Source organism: Falco punctatus (genome assembly GCF_963210335.1).
Source record: "Falco punctatus genome assembly, chromosome: 8".
Classification (NCBI taxonomy): Eukaryota; Metazoa; Chordata; class Aves; order Falconiformes; family Falconidae; genus Falco; species Falco punctatus.
The window spans coordinates 39,566,514-39,587,648 of NC_137588.1; the positions used below are offsets into that span (position 1 = coordinate 39,566,514).

At 41.9% G+C, this 21,135-nt stretch overlaps 1 protein-coding gene across 1 annotated transcript in view; it reads left to right on the forward strand.

Moving 5' to 3' along the window:
• Nucleotides 1-20,877, forward strand: part of LOC308068144 (uncharacterized protein) — a 66,437-nt gene extending 45,560 nt beyond the window's left edge. The window contains exons 8-9 of the mRNA XM_080398233.1: nucleotides 2,498-2,629; nucleotides 17,748-20,877. Of these exons, the coding sequence (XP_080254359.1) occupies nucleotides 2,498-2,629; nucleotides 17,748-17,761 (146 nt within the window). The 3' untranslated portion in view covers nucleotides 17,762-20,877. The remainder of the gene's footprint in view (nucleotides 1-2,497; nucleotides 2,630-17,747) is intronic.
• Nucleotides 20,878-21,135: the final 258 nt, after the last annotated feature.

The following is a 21,135-nucleotide window of genomic DNA, read 5'->3' on the forward strand; positions in this document are numbered from 1 at the left end:
ACCAAAATATGGCATCCTGGCTCAAAGCAGGTAAAAGGGGGTTTAATTACGCATGTTTCATAAGAACCTTCGAGTATAAACTTGCTGGTATCATTCAAATGATCTTAGGTCTGTGCAAAGTGTTATTCTTTCTCCTGTATAAGTAACAGTATGAAAGGGGAATGAATGAAAGACTTTGAACTCCTAATCACTTTAAAAGGTTGAAAAATACAGCCAGTTGAGTATCTGGGTCTCCCTCGTGGTTCAGCTTTCAAATCCAGAATTCTGATGTCTGACAGATGTCATAAATCAAAGCCATCCATCAGGTTACAGACATCTCTGACTATCAAATAGTTTATTAAAAAAAAAAAAAAAAAAAAAGGAACAAAGGAAAGCTGCCCATTAATTCCTACAAGTGGTTAAAAATGGTCATGAAAAGCATTCGCAAATGTTTATCTTAGCTTGTTAGATGGACACAATTTTGATTAAGCCATCATTTTTTTCTTTTAACTACATTACTAAGTCAGCTATGAATAGTAATGTTTTAATTTTTCAAATACGTTGACTCCCTTCTCAGTTTCAGCCCTTTCAAGTCATATTTTTGAACTGCAGTGTACATACTAGGATAGAGAAAAAACATGACAGTGAAGGGATTTTAATACAAAGAGAGTCCAGCCATCCCCTTCTCAAAACAGCAATAGTCTCACCAAATCCTTCCCCAATGTTAAACCAGCAACAGGAGCAGGTTGCCACCCTCTGCACAGTGAGGACAGGCTCACCTGGTGGCTGCTGGTCACTGGCAACCGTTCAGACTTGGGAGCTTTGCACGAGTTTGCTTCACCCTCAGTATCTGAGCTGATCATGGTTGCATAAAGTATGCTTAGGAAAAGCAGTCAGCTCCAGTTGGCTCAAGACAGAGCTTCTAAAAGGGGAAATTTCTTGATAGTCACATAATAAATTTGGAAAAGCTGTCATCGGTGAAAGTCATGCATGATGGTTCTCTCCTTGGTTTGATTAAAAATGGTTCATGGTTTCAGGTTCTTTGGAATTGGTCACTGAGAATTAGTGCTACCTTTTTTTCCCCTATTTTATTTTTGCTTCCACCCCTTGCTTTCCCTTGAACCTTTTCATGTTTTGTACCTTTGTTTCCAGTCTCCTATTGCAGGAGTATTGGCTCAGTGAGAGCCCCACTACTCTGGCGTCTTCAGTAATCTCACAGAGCCAAGCAGTAGTGGTCCCCAGTTTTTACCCTCACTATTTTCTAACTTCAGCCTTTCATAACGTGTCAATCAGTTTTACTTGGCATGTGCCAACACATCTGAAAAACACAGTTCATTTTACCAGGAAGGCTGATACAACAAACTCTTCTTTTGACTCAGGTTTAGGATGCCTTTAGCTGGTAGCATCAGTCAGCACAGGATGAGCATTTGTTAGGCTGGAGGTGAGTGCTTGGCCGAACTGGCCGCTCGGCTGGATCTGGTGCATTTGCTGCTCAGAGCGTGTTTAGGCCCAACCAAACTGCAATTCACTTTCAAAACATTTGAATTCAAGTGATGCTTCTGTGGGCTGTGCTGTGTCTGGTTTTAGTAAGCTGCCCCGTATGGGAGGAGATGCTTCTCAGTAACCTGCTGGTGGAAGCGTGGCTCTCCCTCCTCCCACGCGCCACTGCACAGCAATTTCTGTGCATGCCCTCACTTGCCAGGATGCAAAGTTTTAAAGACTTCTGCAAATATTTCTGAAATAGTTTTGCAGTTGGAAAACACAAATACAAGGTAAACTCTGAGCTGGCCATCATATACTTTATTAAACAGGGCATGAGCACCAGTCAGAGTTAGTCTTGCGGCAGCGTGCTGACTGAATCAGTGAATGTCTGTGATTTTAAAGTAGTGTTAATCTAAGGCAATGAGTTCTGAATAATGTTTATTAACTATATTTTAATGACTTGTCAGTTTTCTAAAACACATGCTGCAGTATTTTAGAAATCACTTAGTAAATGTAGTTTTAATTCTTTTCCCATATTCATGGGCTGCTACTTACTTTAAAAAAAAGAGAGATTAGAAGGTTCAGATTTAGAGCAGCAAATTGCTGTGCTAATCTGCAGGTATTTCTCTTCTTGATATGGCCACTAATGTCTAATCTTAGCAACACAGGCCTAATCATTGTGCTTTTTCATTAGAGCTGCAATGGACTGTGTGCCAGGGACTTGAACTCTGGTGAGCAAGCTGCTCCGAGTTTGCAAGCTTTCATATGAAAATGTACTGTGTGTATTACAGACCAAATCTAAAAAGAACCTGTTAAATTCATGCAAAAGTTGGAGAGTTCACAATATCAGCTCTGGTAGGAACAACATGCCTTTGAACCTCTGGGCAGTTTGGTGGTTAGGGCTGGCCAGAAACAAGAAGTCTGTGTCATGAAAAAATTTCAAGTCTTTTAATTTGTTTCCGTTTCTCAGGAGAGAGAAAATAAAACCTTGGGATTTTTTTTTTTTTTTTTTTTTTTTTTTTTTTTGCCTGCAAAGTCGAAGTGTTATGGAGCAAGGCTATGGAGAGCATCTTCCTTGCTGGACGCCATCTTCAATGTGGGCACTTCAAAGATGGGATTGGAACCTGGACCTCCTGCCAGCCCCAGATGTGTGACCATCAGGCTACGGGTGAGTCAGAATTGATGTTCTCTTCTGTCCTGTAATCCAAAAGCCTCATTTCAGACTTAAAATAAAAATATCCAGCCAATGACATTTTTTTGGGAAACAGGTACCTCTTTGCGAAAGATTCAATGCTATTCTGATTTTTGATGAATAAAATTTTGATGAACTTTTTTTTTTTTTTTTTCTCCTGGAGGTTGTAATGGTCATGACTGGTCTGAGATCTCAGTATTATGATGTGCTGTTATGTGACTTACTGTCCCTCTTCCTGAAGCATGTAACTGGGTTTGGTACAGAGCTCAGTAATAAAGAGACAGTTATTTCTTTCCTTATGAGATGGGGTGTTGCTCTTGAGCAGAAAGGGTGCCTGGAAATTCTCACCTAGAGGGTAAGGACTACCTCCAGGGAGTTATTTCCCAGGTGTTGCTGAGCATGGAAGTCTCGATAACTGCCTCTTTTCAGGTTTTTCTCTTACTTGAGTTTTGTTTTCCTATATCCCTACATTCTTTCCAATATTTCTGTGTGTCTGCAGCCAAGTGACCATGCAGACTGCTCCCAGCCCACTCAGAGCTGATTCATCTCTCCTTAGGACAACCTTCTATACCTATGTAGTTTTCCTTTGTCTCCATAGTCTCCTAATTTTTTGGTAATCTTTCTTCTTACTCATTTCAAACATCCACTAATTTTGATCCTTACAGAGAAACTTATTTCTCAGTTCTTTTGGTCACCAGATTGAACTTGCAGTTTGAAATCAGTGGTCATTTGACCACAGACTTTAGAGACGGTTAAGCTCTTGAGGACCAAAAGAATGAATACAGAGCAGAAGAAGCCTTGATTTAATATTGTGAACCTCATATGCATAACCCTCTGCTTTCTGTTTTTCTGCTTGGACCTATGGCCCACTGCGTAAAGCATTTAGGGTGTGGGGGGCAAAGAAAGACAAAGCCGTCACTTTCCAGAACAGACTTCAAAGGAAAGCTCACTTTTCCCATTGCTTTTTATCTTCCTTCTATTCCTAGTGCTTACTTTCCCCCACACACACACACACTGCCGTTCCAATTTTTGCCCACTTTTAATTTCTCTACTAACTTTAATTAGGCTCATGATCTTGATCACCAGGTGGGTTTTCCCCAAGCTTCCTCAGCAATGCTTTCCATCAGCAGCAGACTTGCAGGGGAATTTTGTTAAGCTGCAGATAGGAGCCTAATGTTATCGGATATGGAGTGCTTCATCGCTGTTTTTTATATCTAGTGAATTTGCCAGGTAGCATTATATATTTAATTATTTTTAAGCAGGCAGGCTCAAGAGCCCCTGATCGGCAGGGTACCAGAGGGCAAATGAGAGATGAGGGATGTGGCGTAAGCCAGGGGAATGATTCATACCACTGAAGTTAACCAAATGCTCGTGTGTCTCGGGGAAGTAGCTCTGCGGCTTCCAACTGTCTCTTCTGAGGAAAATGCAGTGTAGGAAAAGAGGAGAGAGAGAAAAAAAATAAATAAAAAAATCCCTGGATTTGCTTCTGGAGAATCTAAGCACATGTGAAGTTCACTGCTAGGAAGGAAGATTGGCACACACCTTTCGGGCGTTTTGTGCATGGTTTTCCTAGGCAGGTTCTTACAGCATAAGCTTTTCCTGTCTCAAATGCTAAGTAGCATAAAATATGAGCTATCAGGGTGAATTGCAACTTTTGTAGCCTTTGCTTTGTGATCATTTGCATATTCAGAATCTGCCTTGGGTTTTCTTGTTTTTATTCTTCTTCTTTTAAGACTACATTTACCTGCAGAAGGGCTTAGTTTTGAGTGCACAAAATAATCATTTTCTCTGCAGTTGACTTTAATCCTAGCAAAAGAATTAACACTTAGAGCAGAAAACCTTCTTTGGGTCCTACAGGGCATTAGAACATCTCAGGTACTGGCTGCTGGTTTAATAAAAGGATAGGATTTCCATTTACTTCAGGCAGGCTTAATGTATTGTTCTTGTAGTGAGACAGTCAGAATGAGTCAGGAGCCAAAGAATACACTTTATAGACACAAATAATCGTAAATTCAGAATGTCACCTTTAGGCAGAGGCATTTTTATTATTGTTAGTGGAGCTGCTGAGTAGGTTTGATGTTTTATTCTCTTGAGTACTAAATGTTCCAGAGTACCACAGCCCTATCTTTATCAGGCTCACAAGGAGGGAGCACAGCCAAACTTGCTTCCTATACTTCTCTATGATTGATAGCAGATGGCATGCTTTAAAATAAACCTATCCATTAGCAGTCTTCAGTGTTTTTACTCAAGGCATTTACAACTGTCTCAACCAGAAAACACATTCGCTCCACAAGCTAGTTTCAGTCTGCAACAGCTGTACAGGTGCAAATCTTTCATTAACTCTTAAACTGTGGTGAAATAAATGCTGCACTATATTTTATTTTTAGTGGAGAGGTTGTTCTTCAGAGAAGGAGCGGATTCTAGTCTCCCTCTGCATGTGGTGGAGGTTTGTGCTAATAAACTGATGTTAAGATAGGGCTTTGGTGGTTGGTTTGTGGTTTGGTTTGGGTTTTTTTCTAGTCCCCTGTAAATTTTTAGGATGTTATATTGCCACGAGATAAACTTGACTGGTTGTAGCTGGCTACTCTAAGTGGGCAAATAGCAATACTGGAGGAACTGTAACTCAGGGTTGGGGGTTGGCACCTGGGGGTGGCAGCCATCTCCTGTCCCTGTGGTGTCACCCTGGGTGACAGCAGTCACTATAACCCGATGGAGGAGAGGTGGCATGTGTCCCCCACCTCTGCTCGCATGGTGGCTGCTTTTCTCTCTGGTTTATCGGTGAGATGCAGAGACACACACACTCACGTGCCCACACACACATACATATTCAACCTCATTCTGAGCTCGTTGCTGGCAGGATATTCCATAAATAAATCGCTAAAATCTCCTCCTATATTCCATGTATTTTGCCTAGATTTCTATGCAATAGTCATAAAGGACATTAAAATTTACTCAGCAGCCTTTCCAATACAATGAACTCCCAAGCACCTCCCCAAACATTAGTATACGAGCAGCTAGAGCTTAAAATATTAGTAGCAAATCTTTGATATTAGCATTTAGCATTAATATTAGACAAGACCTTAAAATATTAGAGCCAGATAAAACAGTATTAACAGGGGTATAGGAGTCATTAAGCAGAATAACCGATGCTGAAACTTTAACATGCAAACCAGTGTAGATGATAGGAACTTCACAGTGACAAGAGGATCCTTTCATTTAAAAGGAGGTTGGAAAGACGAAGGGTAGGGATGTGAAAGCTGGTATATAAAACAACACAGTGGGAAAAGTTATATAGAATGTGCCATCTCGTTAGTGGCGATCATGTCCTATGTTTTTTTTCTTAAACTGAAAAGATAAAACAAGAAGACAGGCAATATTCTGTCACAAATAAATGGAAATTGGGGCATTTTTTGTATAAATCCAAAGTAGCAGGAGGAAAATACAAATGTGCTCTCAGCACTGTAAGTCCATGTAGGGTAATGGAGGTGCTAAGATGATTTAGCATGACGGACCGCTGCTCCCATGCCCTTTTTATGACATGACAAGCAAAGCTGTGGGGACTTGAGCTTGATCCCATCGAGCTGGGGGTTACTGCCAACCTGGAAGGACCTGGCTCTGCAGTGGGAGTGGGGATGAGCCCCCGTTACAGCTCATGTTGGCTCTGCCCCATAAGCACCTGGAGGATTTGGTGCTAAATGAAATGGGGAGGGGGGAAAAACAAGGCCAGCTGTAGACTTAAGAAGTTTAAGAGCATCAGTACTTGCTTCTAGCTAATCTCTCTTGATGACTTCTGTAAGCAGGCGAGGCTAGCCGTTGCTGTTAATTATTCAAAGCCCTGCACCGGTTTCATGGCTGAGTGGTGTAAGAGGATGTGCAGTGTCCCCATTTCTCAGCCTGGATAGGGGAAAGGCATGAGATGGGGCTTCCCCTGCTGTCACTGAGTGACACCCCATTTTTCCCATAGGAAAGGTGAGCCTGGGAGAGGCTGTAGCTGACCCCAGTCCTGGGCCACCCCGGCACCGTGAGACCTCACCTGTTTCTAAAGGGTCGGATGAGCTGAATGCAGGGAAGGCTTCAGCGTGGTCATATTGCATCTTAAAACAATAAGATGCTGACTTTTTTTGAAGGATCAGGTCTGCGTTCTTGCATGTAGATTAATAATCCAAAAAGATAAGGAGTTTCATTCATTAGTGCTTCATCACAGCAAGAAACAGAGAGGAAGGCATGCATCCTGAGATCCATGTCGTGTCCGCCATAACGTCAAGCTGCCCAGACACCACAGTTTCAAGGCTGTGTATATTTTCCCTATTTAATATTGACATTAAGGCACAGATTGGAATAGGGATGGTGATGGGGTTTAGATACGTATTCTTTTTGTTTGCTGTCCCAAGGAGTCTGTCAAAGCACTTTAGTACATCAGACAGTATGATGTAAATGCTATCAGAAGAAACAGAAAACTATTCACAGAAAAATATCTGCTCCAATCGGGTCTCTTGGATCTCTTCTAGAGACAAACCTTGATAAAGAACTGGTATTTGGGATAGGTGTCTGTCTACACCTGGCCTATGTACCTGCCATTATAGAACAGAATCACAGAATGGTCTGGGTTGGAAGGGACCTTAAAGGTCATCTAGTTCAAGCCCCCCTGGCCCAGGCAGGGATCCCCCCCCAGCCCAGGCTGCTCCCAGCCCCATCCAGCCTGGCCTGGAGCACTGCCAGGGATGGGGCACCCACAGCTGCTCTGGGCAGCCTGGCCCACCGCCTCGCCGCCCTCACGGGGAGAGGTTCTTCCTGATATCTGACCTGCATCTGCCCTGTCTGCGCTCAAAGCCACCCCCGTGCCCTGTCACACGTGCCCCTGTAAGAAGCCCCCCCCCAGCTTTCCTGCCGGCCCCTTCAGGCGCTGGGAGCTGCTCTAAGGCCCCCCCGGAGCCTGCTTTTCTCCAGGCTGAACAGCCCCAGCTCTCCCAGCACGGCTTCCCAGGAGAGGGGCTCCAGCCCTCTGAGAATCTTTCTGGCCCTCCTCTGGGCTCACTGCATTATATATCATCATATGTATCTCATCTTTTAGTTTAATTCTAGCAAATAGCATATATCTCATTATAGCTTTTGGAATCACTGATGGATTTTTTCTGTCAGATTGGCTTTTTGTTTGGTGTTCAGGACTGCTCACACCCACACAGACAGGTCCTTTAGCTTGAAGGAGTAAGTCTAAAACACTTATTAAAGATGGCTATCGTGTCTGTTGCTTTTGGTCTGCTGGCATTATGGGGGAAGATGTACCTAATCTATTCCTGAAGTGATTAGGAGCTTTCTGAAGAAATAGAAATAACCTGGCATAAAATAATTTCTACAATATGCAGAATCTGATATGTTTGGTTGCCACTGACCTCACCATGGTTATTTCCAGGAGTCAAGGTGCACAGGTGCCTAAATATCTGCAGACATTAGCACATATGTTCCTCCCGAAAGGCAGGGAAACATTTTCTTATTTAAATGGGAGTCACATTCACTCTCAAAGTTAAGCATATTCTTAAGCACTATATGAGCTGGGGCCAAAGAACACAGTTTATTATGATACCACAGGTTACTGCAAATTATGTAGGGCTTTTATAGTAATAGTTTCATTTAGTAAAGAAAAAGAAAAATCCTTTTATTGCCCCTTCAAACCCTTTATTTATTAATGGCCTAGAAAGATGTGATGTTGTTATTAAGAAAAGAACAAATTTTGCCTGGACACAATCCAGCACACTTGGAACTGGTGTTGTTCTGTAATAGCCACTTTTTCTGAACTGGGCAGTAAGTCCCAGTCCCATCCACGAGCTGGTAAATGTTGGAGGGTAGCCAAGGGGGGCAGGGAAGGGGGGAGGCTGGAGAGGGGCTACACTTAATCCCCAATAGATTTGGCCTTTCTGTGAATAAGGTGGATTTCTGATGCTGGTCTCCATGCCATTCATAGCAGTGTTGCCAGTAGTAAATTTGTGCTTGCTCTGAAGAACCCCCCATGCCCCCTACTTCCTTGCCAAAACTAAATCAAGTGAAATAAATCATATTTTAGGAAGCTAATTATACAGCCAAATAACAGAAAGGTATTGAAAAGCTGTTTTATGCCTAATGTTAAATGAATTTACATTGGCAGTAAGGAACATATATATGGAAAATAAATATAATAACATGGCAAAATTGTAAGCAATGGAATTTAAACAAAAATGTAATTGCAAGCATGGGGAATCGTATTCAGACTTACTTCAGAACTAACACCCTGTGCATTCATTGCACACAAACTTCCACGGTTTAAATCTGTTCTGAGTGAAATTAGCTGGTTTATCATTTTATGGTATTTCTTGGAAGACTAAAATGCCAGAATATATTCCCCCCTCAACTGTATTACTAAACATGTACATCAGTCCCTTCGCCACTCCCTCTGCTTTAAGGGGAGAACAGCTCGAGTCTGGGGGGTGATGTCAGCTGAAAGAGCAGGTACAAGCTAAACAGAAGCAATCCATTAAGAGAAGGGAGAAGCAGAGGGGGAAAAAACCACAAACCCCTACAACTTTCAGAGAAGATTTTAAAAGTTTCCTGATGGATCAGCATCCTTGAGATTAAACATTCCCATATGTAAGTTGACATTTTAAAATGTAAGTCTTATGAAAGATAAGAAGGAAATGGTGAGAAATGCAACCTTAAATATTTTGAAGCATGACTTCCTGTATTATGTGGCAGTTGGCAAAACTTTCAGGGGAAAGATGCACGCCTCAAAATCCACGCGGTGCAGTGCACGGATTTGCCTAAAAGTTTCCTCCTGTTGCTTACTAGTTTCATGTTCGAAATCTTCCACACCTTCGGCGTAGACTCGCAGTATCCCTTCAATGTTGCTTTTTAATCTCACAGACAGATGTTTTAGATCAATCGCTCAAAACGGAACAGTTTAGCAGTCAGAAAACACTGTCAGAAAAGATTTGTTGTAAGGAAGACAAAACCGTGAAATAAAATTGAACTTCTATCCCCATTTGGATGGGAACTGTGCTTGGCTGGGAATCCCAAGGGGATGAACACAGTGGCCTATCATGTGTTGAAAAAACAAACAGATGACAGTACTCTGCAGTAATCAAGTAAACGCTGCTTCTGAGAAATAGTATGATCACTATTGTTCAGTGCTGCAGGACGTAAAAAAAAAAAAAATAATTATTGAAGAAAGGAAGGTGGCCTCGTGACTGAGGCGAGGGAAGATGGGACAAGCTGTTGCCAATGTCCCTGAGTTCCTGCCGGCTCTGGACAGCCCACAGTTTTCTTGTGGTAAAGGTGTGACATGCACAAGTCTTAGCAGAGCAGCTGGACTTTATTTTCCGGCGTTGTTCAGAATCAGGAATGATTAACACACTAGCGCTAGTGAGTGTCAGTATTTCCTGGCTGCAAGAGCTCTGCTAATGGTATTTCTGAAAACCCAATGTGAAGAAGGCAGCGACACTCGTAATGACCATCAGCTCCTCGCATCCAGCTGCTAAAACAGAGGTGGCTCTTTAAGGTGCTTGAGGGGGACAACCCCAACTGCCCAGCCCAACTCTAGCATCTTTCTAGATAACTTAGAGCAGAAATATTAAAATATACTTTCTCTCCCCACCCCACCCCCCCCCTCACCCCGAAAGCTTGGTTTAGTTCTGTGTCCTGTGATGGCCTGTTCGTACGCTGAGCTGGAGCTCTGCTTGGCAGCATCTTTAGGTCTGAGCATATTGCAATGTGGTACCTATTTTGAAATGGCAAATGTTCCTGCCTAGGACCATATCTCTGCACCACTTTGACTCTTTATCCTGCTTGTTTGTGCCTGGGCATGCCACGTACTTTTCACTTGCCTTGTACTTCATTTTGGGAGGTTTTGCAGAGCGGTGCCTTTGCCTGCTCGCCTCCCTCCGTATCCTCCATGCTGGATGAGTTTGCATTGTGTGGTGTTTTCCTCTTCATTTATTGCAAACAAATCTGGTCTCTGCCATTTGTTTACTCTTATACTCTGTCTTTATGCCTTGGTATGCATTTTTAATTAGATGCGCTTCAGTTCTTTCACTGCTTGTTAACACTTTCGTATGGTAAGTACAGTCTCCACCAGTCCTGCAAGCGTTCTCTGCACTTAGGAAATTCGGATTTGTTTCACCTACCCATGGTTATCATTTGATACAGAGACTTGTTCCCTAGCTGGCCTGTCTGCTGGGTCCACTAAAGTGGCATCGTGGACTTTTAAGGTTGTTCCCCTACACAGCTGGGATAATCCAAGTGCACTTATTCTGCTTAAAAGTGTTCTGCATACAGAGAAATAGTGTTTCGGTTATTTGTCTGGGCTGTTTCCGGACTTCAGCAGCTCCAGTTTGGATGCCTGACACTGAGAAGTCCTGGACAAAGCCCGCAGTGTGTGCGGATCAACTGCCTGCATTGTGAAAAGTCCTTCTGCACACGCAGAGCGGTCCTAGAGATCAGGAATGTGCCGAGTTAGCCGTGAATGCATTGGCCATCAGTCCTGTGAATGGAGGATGGATGTGTCTGGGGGGGAATACTGGAGCCCTAAACACACGACAACTTTCAAAAAAGGCATTTTTCCTGACTGCCAGTATTGTTAAAGCATGAAATTACTCTTAAAAAAAAAAAAAATAGTGTCAGTCCGTTGGCGCTTCCACTGTTTTTTTTCTGCCTCTATATCTGACTCATGCCATGAGCAAAGGACTTCATCCTTTCTAGCTCCCTTCTATGCCATCAGCTTTCTGGAGATGATCTGGGAACCAGGATGGGAAAACCTGACCCCACACCACCCTTTTCTTCCAGTCTGCCCACCCTGCTGCAGCATTTGCTCGCCTTGTACTCTCTCCTGTGTTACCAGAAAGAGTATGTTCTCCAGGGTTTCATATCCTCTGAGGGACTGCTAGGCTAAAAAGTGACTAAAATGGCTCTTTCTATCTCAGACAGTCTTCCCTGAATCTGCTTTCTGGCTGAGGATGAGGTTTTCAAAGGTCACTAGCCACTTCAGCGTGCAGAGAGATCGATATCTGCCAAAGCCAGTGCCTAGATTTGCCTCTGCTCCCTTGCCCATGCTGTATTTCATGGTGAGGAGCCAAGAAACATTTCTCCTCCATTCCAAGGAGAAGGGGGGTGGGGGGGGTGGTAAAAAAAACAAATTAAAGGAAGGAAAAAAAAAAGTCTTGTCTCCATACTTACTCCCACCAGGAGGGCATTTTGCTTGGCCTCTGCTCTGCTTTTTGTTATAAATTTGCATGGCATGTTGTTTGCTTTGGCTTCTGTGGTGGTGGGGCAGTTACTGGCACAGTGGCACCGTGGCCGGCTCCTTTGCTGGAGGATGGGTTGGGGCAGGTCCTCCTGGCGGCATGTGGAATGGAGATGCTCAGTTTCTGGCAGGCTTCAGAAGGTGAAGTGCTCTCCTCGAGGATTTGCAGTGTTGGGATGTCGAGGGCTGCCTTTTGGGCCCAAATGGCACTGTTTCAGGGCGGGAGCATGCTGGTGGCAGGAGCGGGGCTCAGCGCTGAGCCTGCGAAAAAGCATCACTCTGTGGTGCAACCTCACGTTGGCAGGGAGATGAAGTGTGCGGACTAATAGGTCTTTTCCACTTTAATTTCTACTCTAAAATGACTCTTTGTTACTGTTCTCAGACTTGGCGCCAACCATTGCTTACACCACACACCAGATCTTTCTTTCTCTTCTGCCCTTAGCTTCGCAGAGAAGCCTTTAAAGCAAACAAACACAAAACTGTGAGAAACTGAGGGAAGATATGGACTGGCCCACTCGTTAGTGCTGGAATGTGGAAACTATGAAGACATATTTTTTTATTACCGATGCTGGAAAGCGCAGTCACTGAGTGGGCTGGAATACAATTTATACTACATGCAGTAGTTAAAAAAACTGCAAAAATGGGTGTAACCCTGGGCTGTGGTACAACTGGCCTTTCAGCCCCCACTTGAGATTCGTCCATCCCAGGGGAAAACTGTGGTTTGGAATGAGAGCACACATTTAATTTTACTCAGAGAACTTATTGGAGTTGGCACTTCAAGAAAGAATCTGAAGTATATTTTTTGTCATGATTAGTGGCCCCCTCACCACTACGTTTGATTATGTTGGAAGCGGAAAAGTTAAATTCTTATGAAATGATGATTTACAATCTGTGATTATCCAGGTAGGGTGCGTGGATTGCGCCAGCTTGGTCATGGGACTCCAATCTCATCCTAGTTCATTGCTGTGAGAAAATAAAACTAAAATGTAAAAAAGCTGAAAACACATCCTCTGATTGCTCAGGGAATTTTCTTAGTCATACGTTATCTTTCCTAGTAGTTTCAGTTATTTTGTCTCCACTAAAACCCAAAGCAAAACAGTGCTCTGACACTTTCCCCTTGATTTTGGATCTGTAGCAGCCAAATTTATTTTTATCTCGTGTCGTCTTTTCCCCTATGGTTATGCAAATCCTCAGGATAGGGGGCAAGGGGAAGAGCTAATTCTAAAGCAAGTAAATTCCAGTGGAAGGTTTCTTCCGTCGCTCTGAGCAGGACTATCCTGGGTGCTGTGGTAGAGATGTGGCTACTTCCAAATAGCGCAGGGGTAGGTGCCAAGTGGGGAAGCTGAATATTTTCCTTGTAGACACATAACTTTGCCCACAGGATTGGAGTCTCTTGCCTTAATGCTCTGCTAAGCTTCTCTGGAAGTACAAAGCTGGTTCTTAGGAAACACATGTTAGGGAAATGTATCTCTATACAACCAGCTGCTGAATAAACCTTTTGCATGGAAAGGGTCTGGTGGTGGGTGAAGTGTAGGGCTCATGAGAAATATCTTGGAGAAAATATGGGGCATCAGCGCTGCATTTCTTCTCCCAGACAGCTTTTGCTGCTTTGATTAACACTTGCAATATTTTGTTACACTTTTATTTTCTTCTTCTTTCTCATATTTCATTTTTTCCCTGGCTGGGAAATGATTTTGAAATAGTGAATTCTATTTTCTTTCAAATTTATCTAGTTTCTTTCCACCTCTCCACTAATACAGAAAATTTTCCTTAAACCTATGCTTAAATCTAATGTACAGTCATAGATACTCAATGGATTTCCAGGCTAAAAATCTAGCAGGAATAATAGTGGGATCTGCTCTGTGAGCAAACACGAGTGTGCCAGTGTGTGTGGCAGGGTGTAAGACCTGTAGCTACAGGCTGCTTTGTATGTTTTACAAAAAACATTGAAGATAATCAGAATATATGGCACGTGTAACAGCTTCCTACCAGCGCCGCGCTTTTATTCAGTGTGCTGGTGCTGGGTTATTCGATGCAATTTGTGGTCAATGTCTGGAATCACATTCAGCTCCTGTTTGCTCTTCCTTTGAGTACCATTGTAGTGCTCGTTACTGCAACGAATTAACCATAGTCAGTAATCTTCTGTGGGACCTAAATTTTCTGTATCCAGCCAAACGTATGAGCTTCTCATTGCATGATATGTCAAGAGGCTGTAAACGCATCTTTAAATGCTGCTTAAACTGGGATGAGTTTAAATATCCATTTGGGCTTTTCTGTTTTGGGAATGGAGGGATGAGGATGGGAATATTTATGAAAGTAAAGTCGTTTAGGTGCAAGGTCCCAGGTTTGGAAAACTCAACCCATAAAATACGTGCAGTAAGGATGTTTGTGGTTGTATAAGATAACAAAATTCACAAGTCATTTGGATTAATCTCTAAAGTTACTACAGGGGCATATTGTCTTCACATTCATGTAGCCTGATTAAGTTGTGTATGAATTTATGTCCCAGTCTTGCAACCTAATAAACCAACACAGTTTAAAATGCCTGACAAGGGCTATAGGGTTTGGAGCATAAATTCTGTCCCCTCCTTTCATGAGGCACCACACAAATGCCTGACCCTCCTTGGAAAGAGCCGGGTACATCCCATGTCAGTCTGCAAATGAACTACACATCTGAATGCCAAAATGAGTAGAATAAATCATTTGCTTCAAATATGCGTTCGAATGCTCTCAACCTAGGCGCTCTTTTTCAAATGTTCAGTTCATGTGTGAATTCTCTGGAAGTAAAGTTTTTGTTCAAACATTTGGACTCCTTGTGATCTGGCTAGAAATTAGAGCACATCAAGCCTCATACATAATCAGAAAATGCCATGTGAAAACGAGGACTGCTGGGAGCAGCATCTTTGTTAAATTCCAGCTAGACCAAACTTGTTCTTTGCTGCTTGAGCACTGAGCTCACTGGTCTTATGACTATGTGTGCAGTCTGAATTGATTTCTGAGCCCAGCTAAGGGAAAGAGTTAAGCCTGTTCTCCCTTTCTAGTTGGCAGAAAGTTTGCAGTTTAAAATTACATACTGACTCTGGTGTAGAGACACAAGAAATTATAGAGCAGACACTGTCCAGGACAACGTATAATTTAAAATGTACTAAAGAATGTATACCACATGGCAAAGTAAGTGAAGTGCTTCTTCAAATATAAGTGTTTTGCATAGAAAGGCTGTAATTATCCACTCCTAGGGAAATGTTTGCATTCATTCTAAATCAATATTTACTATTCATCTCTTGTGTTCAACAAAACAAGGATTTAACATTTTTTTGTTTTAATGAGGTACTAAGACTACAATAATACTACAATGTAATTGTCTTGATACAAAATATTGCTAAATTGTGTTGCTATTTCAGGAGCGAATAGTTTTTAAAAGGAGGGGGTATCCCTATTTGTGAAATGTTACTGCAGTAGCACACGATTCAAACTCAGCCAAGCAGGGAGACTCACCAGTTTCAAAGAGACGTTAAGCCGTCTCTCTGTTAAGGCCCTTAACTAGGATCATTCGGGTGAGTCCTCTGTCTTCCCCCTGAAAGTAGAAACCTCTTTATAATGATTCCTTTTCAGCTGGCATCACAACAACAACAACAACGATGCGAATTATTTTCCTGGTTTTAAAAGGTTGCTTTTCACTTCCCCCCCCCCCCCCCCCGCCCCCCCCAGCATCTTTCAGCTAGGCAGCAGAAGCCGAGAGCGGGCGGTAATTGGGCTGCAACCGTCTCCACACGCCGTTCAAACCTGTTGATGCAAATGGAGTTGCCTGAACTTGGTCCCCCTGGAAAAACTGGGGGAAAGGGGTCAGGTTTGTAGGGTATTACAGGAGCTCTGTCCTTTATCTTTTTCAAGGAACTAATCTACCTTTAAAAAGTTTGATATGATGCTTGGGAAGGATGTAGCAGAGGAAAAAGTCCTATAATCACCGAGGGAAGATCAGTCCTTCCTGCAGCAAGATCCCGGTGGAAGGAGAGCATCTGAGAATGGTCAGGGTCATCGTGGGGAATGGCACATTCCCTCACAGGCTGTGCCACTGCTATACCGTGGTTAGGAGGATGTCCTTGCACCAAGCATCCTTCTGTTGGATTTACCTGGCATGTCTTAAAAGGTATTACTCAAACTCCTCTAACTTCAAAAAAACCCAGCCCCAACAAATATGCATTTTTGGCACTGATGTGGCTCCATGTGAATCAAATCAGATAACTGGAAACACTTTAGTTGGAAAATCCTTTAAAATCCTTTTTTTTTCTTTTTTCTTTTTTTTAATGTCTACTTTTTATTCTTACATGCTGCCCACCATATTCCAGGCTCTGGCCCACCCTTCCCAACACTAAATGCCTCCGCTTCTGCTGTTAAAATCCACAGTACAAGCGTAGGCTTTTGAGTGAATTTCAGTCTCGTACTCAAGCAGATAGTCCTGTATTTTTTCCTATGAGTCTGAAGTAATTCTTGTTCTCCTAGAAAAATCATGCACATAAATAGGGTGAATAGCCCTGAGAGAAGAGCGGTCTCTTTCCCTAGCAAATATTATTGTAACTGGTGTTTAATTCTCCAGATATCACTCTCAGTGTATGGGGTAACAAAAGGCTGTATAGTGCCTAATCATTCAGCAGTGATCCAGGAAAAAAGCAGAAGGTTAAGAGCAAGTTCCTAAAGTCTGTAAAATCAATGGGACACTAGAAAGGGAACTGAAGTGTACCAGAAGGGACCGCTTGAGGGTCATTAAAAAAAGCAGAAACTGATTATGAACAGAGCTTTTACCCAAAGAACTGGAGGGGGCCAGCAAAACCATTCTGCCACACTCCAGTTAAATGTCTAATAGTGGAGACATTTTCTACACAGCCCATAAAGGATAATGAGGATGGCTCTGATAGCTTTCAAGAAAGTTGTTGTCAGTGTTCACAAAAACATGATCTGAGCGTGCTCTTTCAGAACATACAGCCCATGGTGATTGTATGTAGACAGTGCAAGGGAAGACAGTAACCCAAGAGTGCGCGTTTCACCCCTGTAATATGCCTTATCTATTATGCATGAAGAAAATTACATCGACCTCACAACACGACGCAAACCATGGCAGCAATGAAGCTTAGTGCTACACCTACCAGTTTGGTATCTCGCCTTGTGGCGATGCGGGGTGTGTGGAGAGGTGGCAACGTTGGATGATGTTACATTCAACAGACTAGATGCATGTCTCTCCAGAATAAATGAGAAATAAGGTTTTGAGCTGAAGCTTATTGAAATCAATCACCGTCAGCAAAGTTTGGATTAGAACCTAATAGCTTTCTGCTCAGTCTGCGCTGGGAAAGCAACCCGCTGAAAGCCTGAAACATGGCAGTGGGAATTGGGATGTTTGCTCTCCTCCTATCTCTGACCCTGATCCTCTGTGCGATTTTGGGTGAGTCACAGTAAAGCTGTGACTGTTTTTCCCAAAGAGTAAAATTAGTACAATCAAACTTGCATATCTTACTGGTGTACTCTAAAAAGGATTTGTCAGAAAAAAAAAAAAAATAAAAAAATTGAGATGCTAATGGTATGGTGTTTTAGAAGTTCAGGGTGTTATTTGTCATCTTAAAAATAGGGAGCTGCTCTGTTTTTAGACTGCAGAGCAGTTCTGTTGGGGGAAGAATATCAGAAACTTTTCTAGTAAAAATTAGCTTGGAGTTTTTTGTACTTCAGAGGAAACAAACCTTTTTTTCTAGAGACATTTACAGGGATGAACCCAATATGAGTCAGTCTAACAGTGGTAAAGGCAAATTGTGAAACTTTTGTGTCATTGCTCTGTGATTCCAGCTATCTTCAATTAATCGAAAAAATGCAGGAAATTCAGGTGGAAGGAATGCATGGAAATTGAAGTCAAAGAAAAATATTTGTTGTGGCCTTGGCAGAGTGAGTTTTCTAAGATGAAGTAGCTTTTAAGCAATTGGCATCTGCTGTGTGCAATTATGAGTGACACGCAGCCCCAGACAGAGGGCTCCGGCAGCCAGTGGCCATCTGGATTTTGGTCTTTACCAAGGGTACGCTCTGTCCTGGGTTTCACCTGGCCGGCGAGACAGCCCCGTGTTGCACTGTCAACCCTGAGTCATTGGTGGGGAAAGCCGTGAGCCAGTTCCGCTGAATCTGTCAGGCCCAAAGCTTCCTGCAGTCACTGGAAAGATCATTACTGAAGATGTTGACCTCTGGATTGATGCATCACCCCCAGTTTTACAAAATGAGGTATGTTACTTGGATAAAATCCACTTTTGAGCTGTAAGTGGCTTCATATGCACCAGTCACTGTCGGGACATATGGCTTGGGGGCCTTAGCATCTGAAATTACACATAGAAAATCAGCTCTTAAAGGGAGAATTTTCTCAACAGGCTTCCGTATTTTTTGTAAAAAAAGCAAATAAATTTTCCTTAGAAGCGATGAGGTATCAGACCCAACCACAGAGACTAATTCTCTGAAGTAATCTACTTTTAAAAGTGAAACTATAGTTTGTGAAATTCAAAGAATCAAAAGTCAAAACCAACTGCCAGTTTCTGTCTACTCTGTATCTAAAAATGGGTCAACCTCATTTAGTCTATTTAAAAAATGTGTATCCATACTGCTTGTATGCCAAGTTCAGCATGATGGAAATGAAAATGGTTGAGGTATAAACCCTTGGAAAACAGGGTTTATAATGGAAACAGTAATTGACTCTTAACTACCATATCAAAAATACAATACTATAATACAAAGCCTAGCTCTTGGGATCCCAGCTCTGCTTCTAACCTCAGGTTGGCAGACAAACACCTTACCACAAAGCTAACTAATGTTTATAGGTTTGGGGTTTTTATTGTTAGTTTTTTGGGGTTTTTTCTTTGCAAAAGGAGTATGGCAAGTGAAGAAGATTTATAGGAGCAAAGCAGAGTTGGCCAACAGTTCAAAAGTTCTCTCTTGCACTTTTTTTTAAATTTATTTTTCCCAATCACTCGTTTCTCTCAACTCATAAGACCAAAAGAAGATGCCATACTTCTCTGGATGAATGCTCTATTTTGGCTGATGATTTTATTCATGAAGTTTGAATCCTAATCTAGCCTTCACCTCAGCTTTACAAATAGCTTGGCTCTTCCTTCAAAGGTCAGAAAATTGGTGATCCTGAATGGATAAGACAAAAAAGACCAATATCTTTACAGCTGTTGACTTTTCCCTTCTCTGCATGACTGTAACAGAGAGGAAAGGCAAAGCAGTTCTGGGAACAGAGCAAAGCAAATCTTCCATTGATCTCATTAAAGATGCTTACCAAAGCCTTTGCCAGGTCTGAGGCAGGCTGCTACTTTTGCTGCTAATTACAGTTGTCATGAAATCTTGCCATTTTGGGTTATGTGGAAAGTACCTGTCCTATTTGAAATTCTCATTAAAGGTTGTGAAATGGGGAAGATCAGGAAATTTATCAGGAGAAGTAGAACTCAGCCATGGTTGATAGACCCATGCATGGACATGTGAAATAAACTTGAATACTATGAGATCTGCATGCATTACCAAAAAAAAAAAAAAAAAAAAAAAAAAGAGAGAGAGAGAAATTCTACTAAGGTTGCTGAGCTTGCGGTACTTTAAAAAAATTCTTACTACTTTATGCATCTGTAGTTTATCAGGTTCATATTTTCATAGGTAATGAAGAAAAGCAGAAGACACAGCAGGAACATTTTCTGTCCATAAGCGGTTTTAGTTCAGCTACAGATTAAAGAAGGAATTGTAATTGCATTGCTTTTCCCTAGGTATTGAAGGTGATATATAACCATAAGGTCTGATTTTTATCTCAGTGAAATGCACCTTCTTCCGGCATCACTTGCTGCCCTCAGCCCACTGCAATACCTGTAGTTGTGATTGCAACTCTACCAGCTGGTTGCACAGGCTGAGCAGCTCAAAGCTCTGTCGATGACCACTATTAGTGCATATATGTATATTTGAAACTGAGAAAATAGGTCATGTGTATTACGATAGTGTAATTTACCTATTCTTAGGCAAGTTTCCCAGTAACATCACTTTTGGGTTTTTTTGCCTTTAACCTCTGAACGCCTTTCATTGCAGACTATCCTGTTGATGTAAAGAGGATCTGGGACCTAACAGAGAACATTGTTGTTAAAGCTTTTTTTTTGCTGGAATGGAGAAAATTTACCTTTACTGGCATCCACGTCTTTACTCAACAACTCCATTCGAAAATGATTGGGAAATTGCCAGTGCAAATACCAAATAAAGACTCCAAGAACTGGCCCTTTATGATGAATGATTTATGATTTATACTTTAAACTATATAAGTTATGTATTTCTATTTGGATTTTGAAAAACAAGCCACGAAAAAGCAACAATAGCTTAGTAAAAATGTATACAGTTGTGGAATGCTAGCACAGTCTTTGGCAAAGGATCAAATAATGATAAGGCTTGACTCTATAGGGATATTAACATTTTTAAAGCAATCAATGTGGAATAAATCTGCAAATGTATGTTTAAATTATAAAAAAAAAAACAGCATGAATATGCATTTTGTAGCTAACTGCTCCTTGTTGTTTTGGGCACTTGTCCTGCTCTAGTACAATTTTTAAGGAGGAAAAACCTGATTGGAGCACAAGCTACATTTCAAGTCCTATTTTAGGTGGTTTGCAGTCATGGATTTCCCTATTTTTCTTATCATTTTTCTTTGATTTTCTTTTTTAAGAGTGTTATCCAACTCAGCTTGGCACGGTTCAAGTGCACAACGGCAACCTTTTCCATGACCCAAAAGTCAGTGCCACTCTGTGGGTTGGCAGTTTGCAAATAAAACATATCCTTAATGAAGTGTGGAAGCTCCTGTTCTTTTCCTTCCTCAGGAGACGTGCCTTAATCTCTGGCTCAGAGCCTTGTCAAATGCTGCAGTAAAGAACTGGCAAGCTCAATGCTGCTAATGGATTGAAATCTCCACCAGGTTGTTCATTTCTTGAGGTTTTTTTTTTTCTTTCTTCTATCGTTTTTTTTTTTCTTCCCCTAAATACTGCAGCAACTAAAGCATTGCTCCACTCCTCAGTCTTCTGTAATGATTGGTTAGGGACTTCAGTGACAACTCCACAGTACACGTAAGAGAAATGTAAATTATGCCACTAAAATGTACCAAGGATTTGGTTGCTTATGTAGGTCAATTATTAATGGAAAAAATAAGATTAAAACCAGGGGCTGTTCTGTGTAT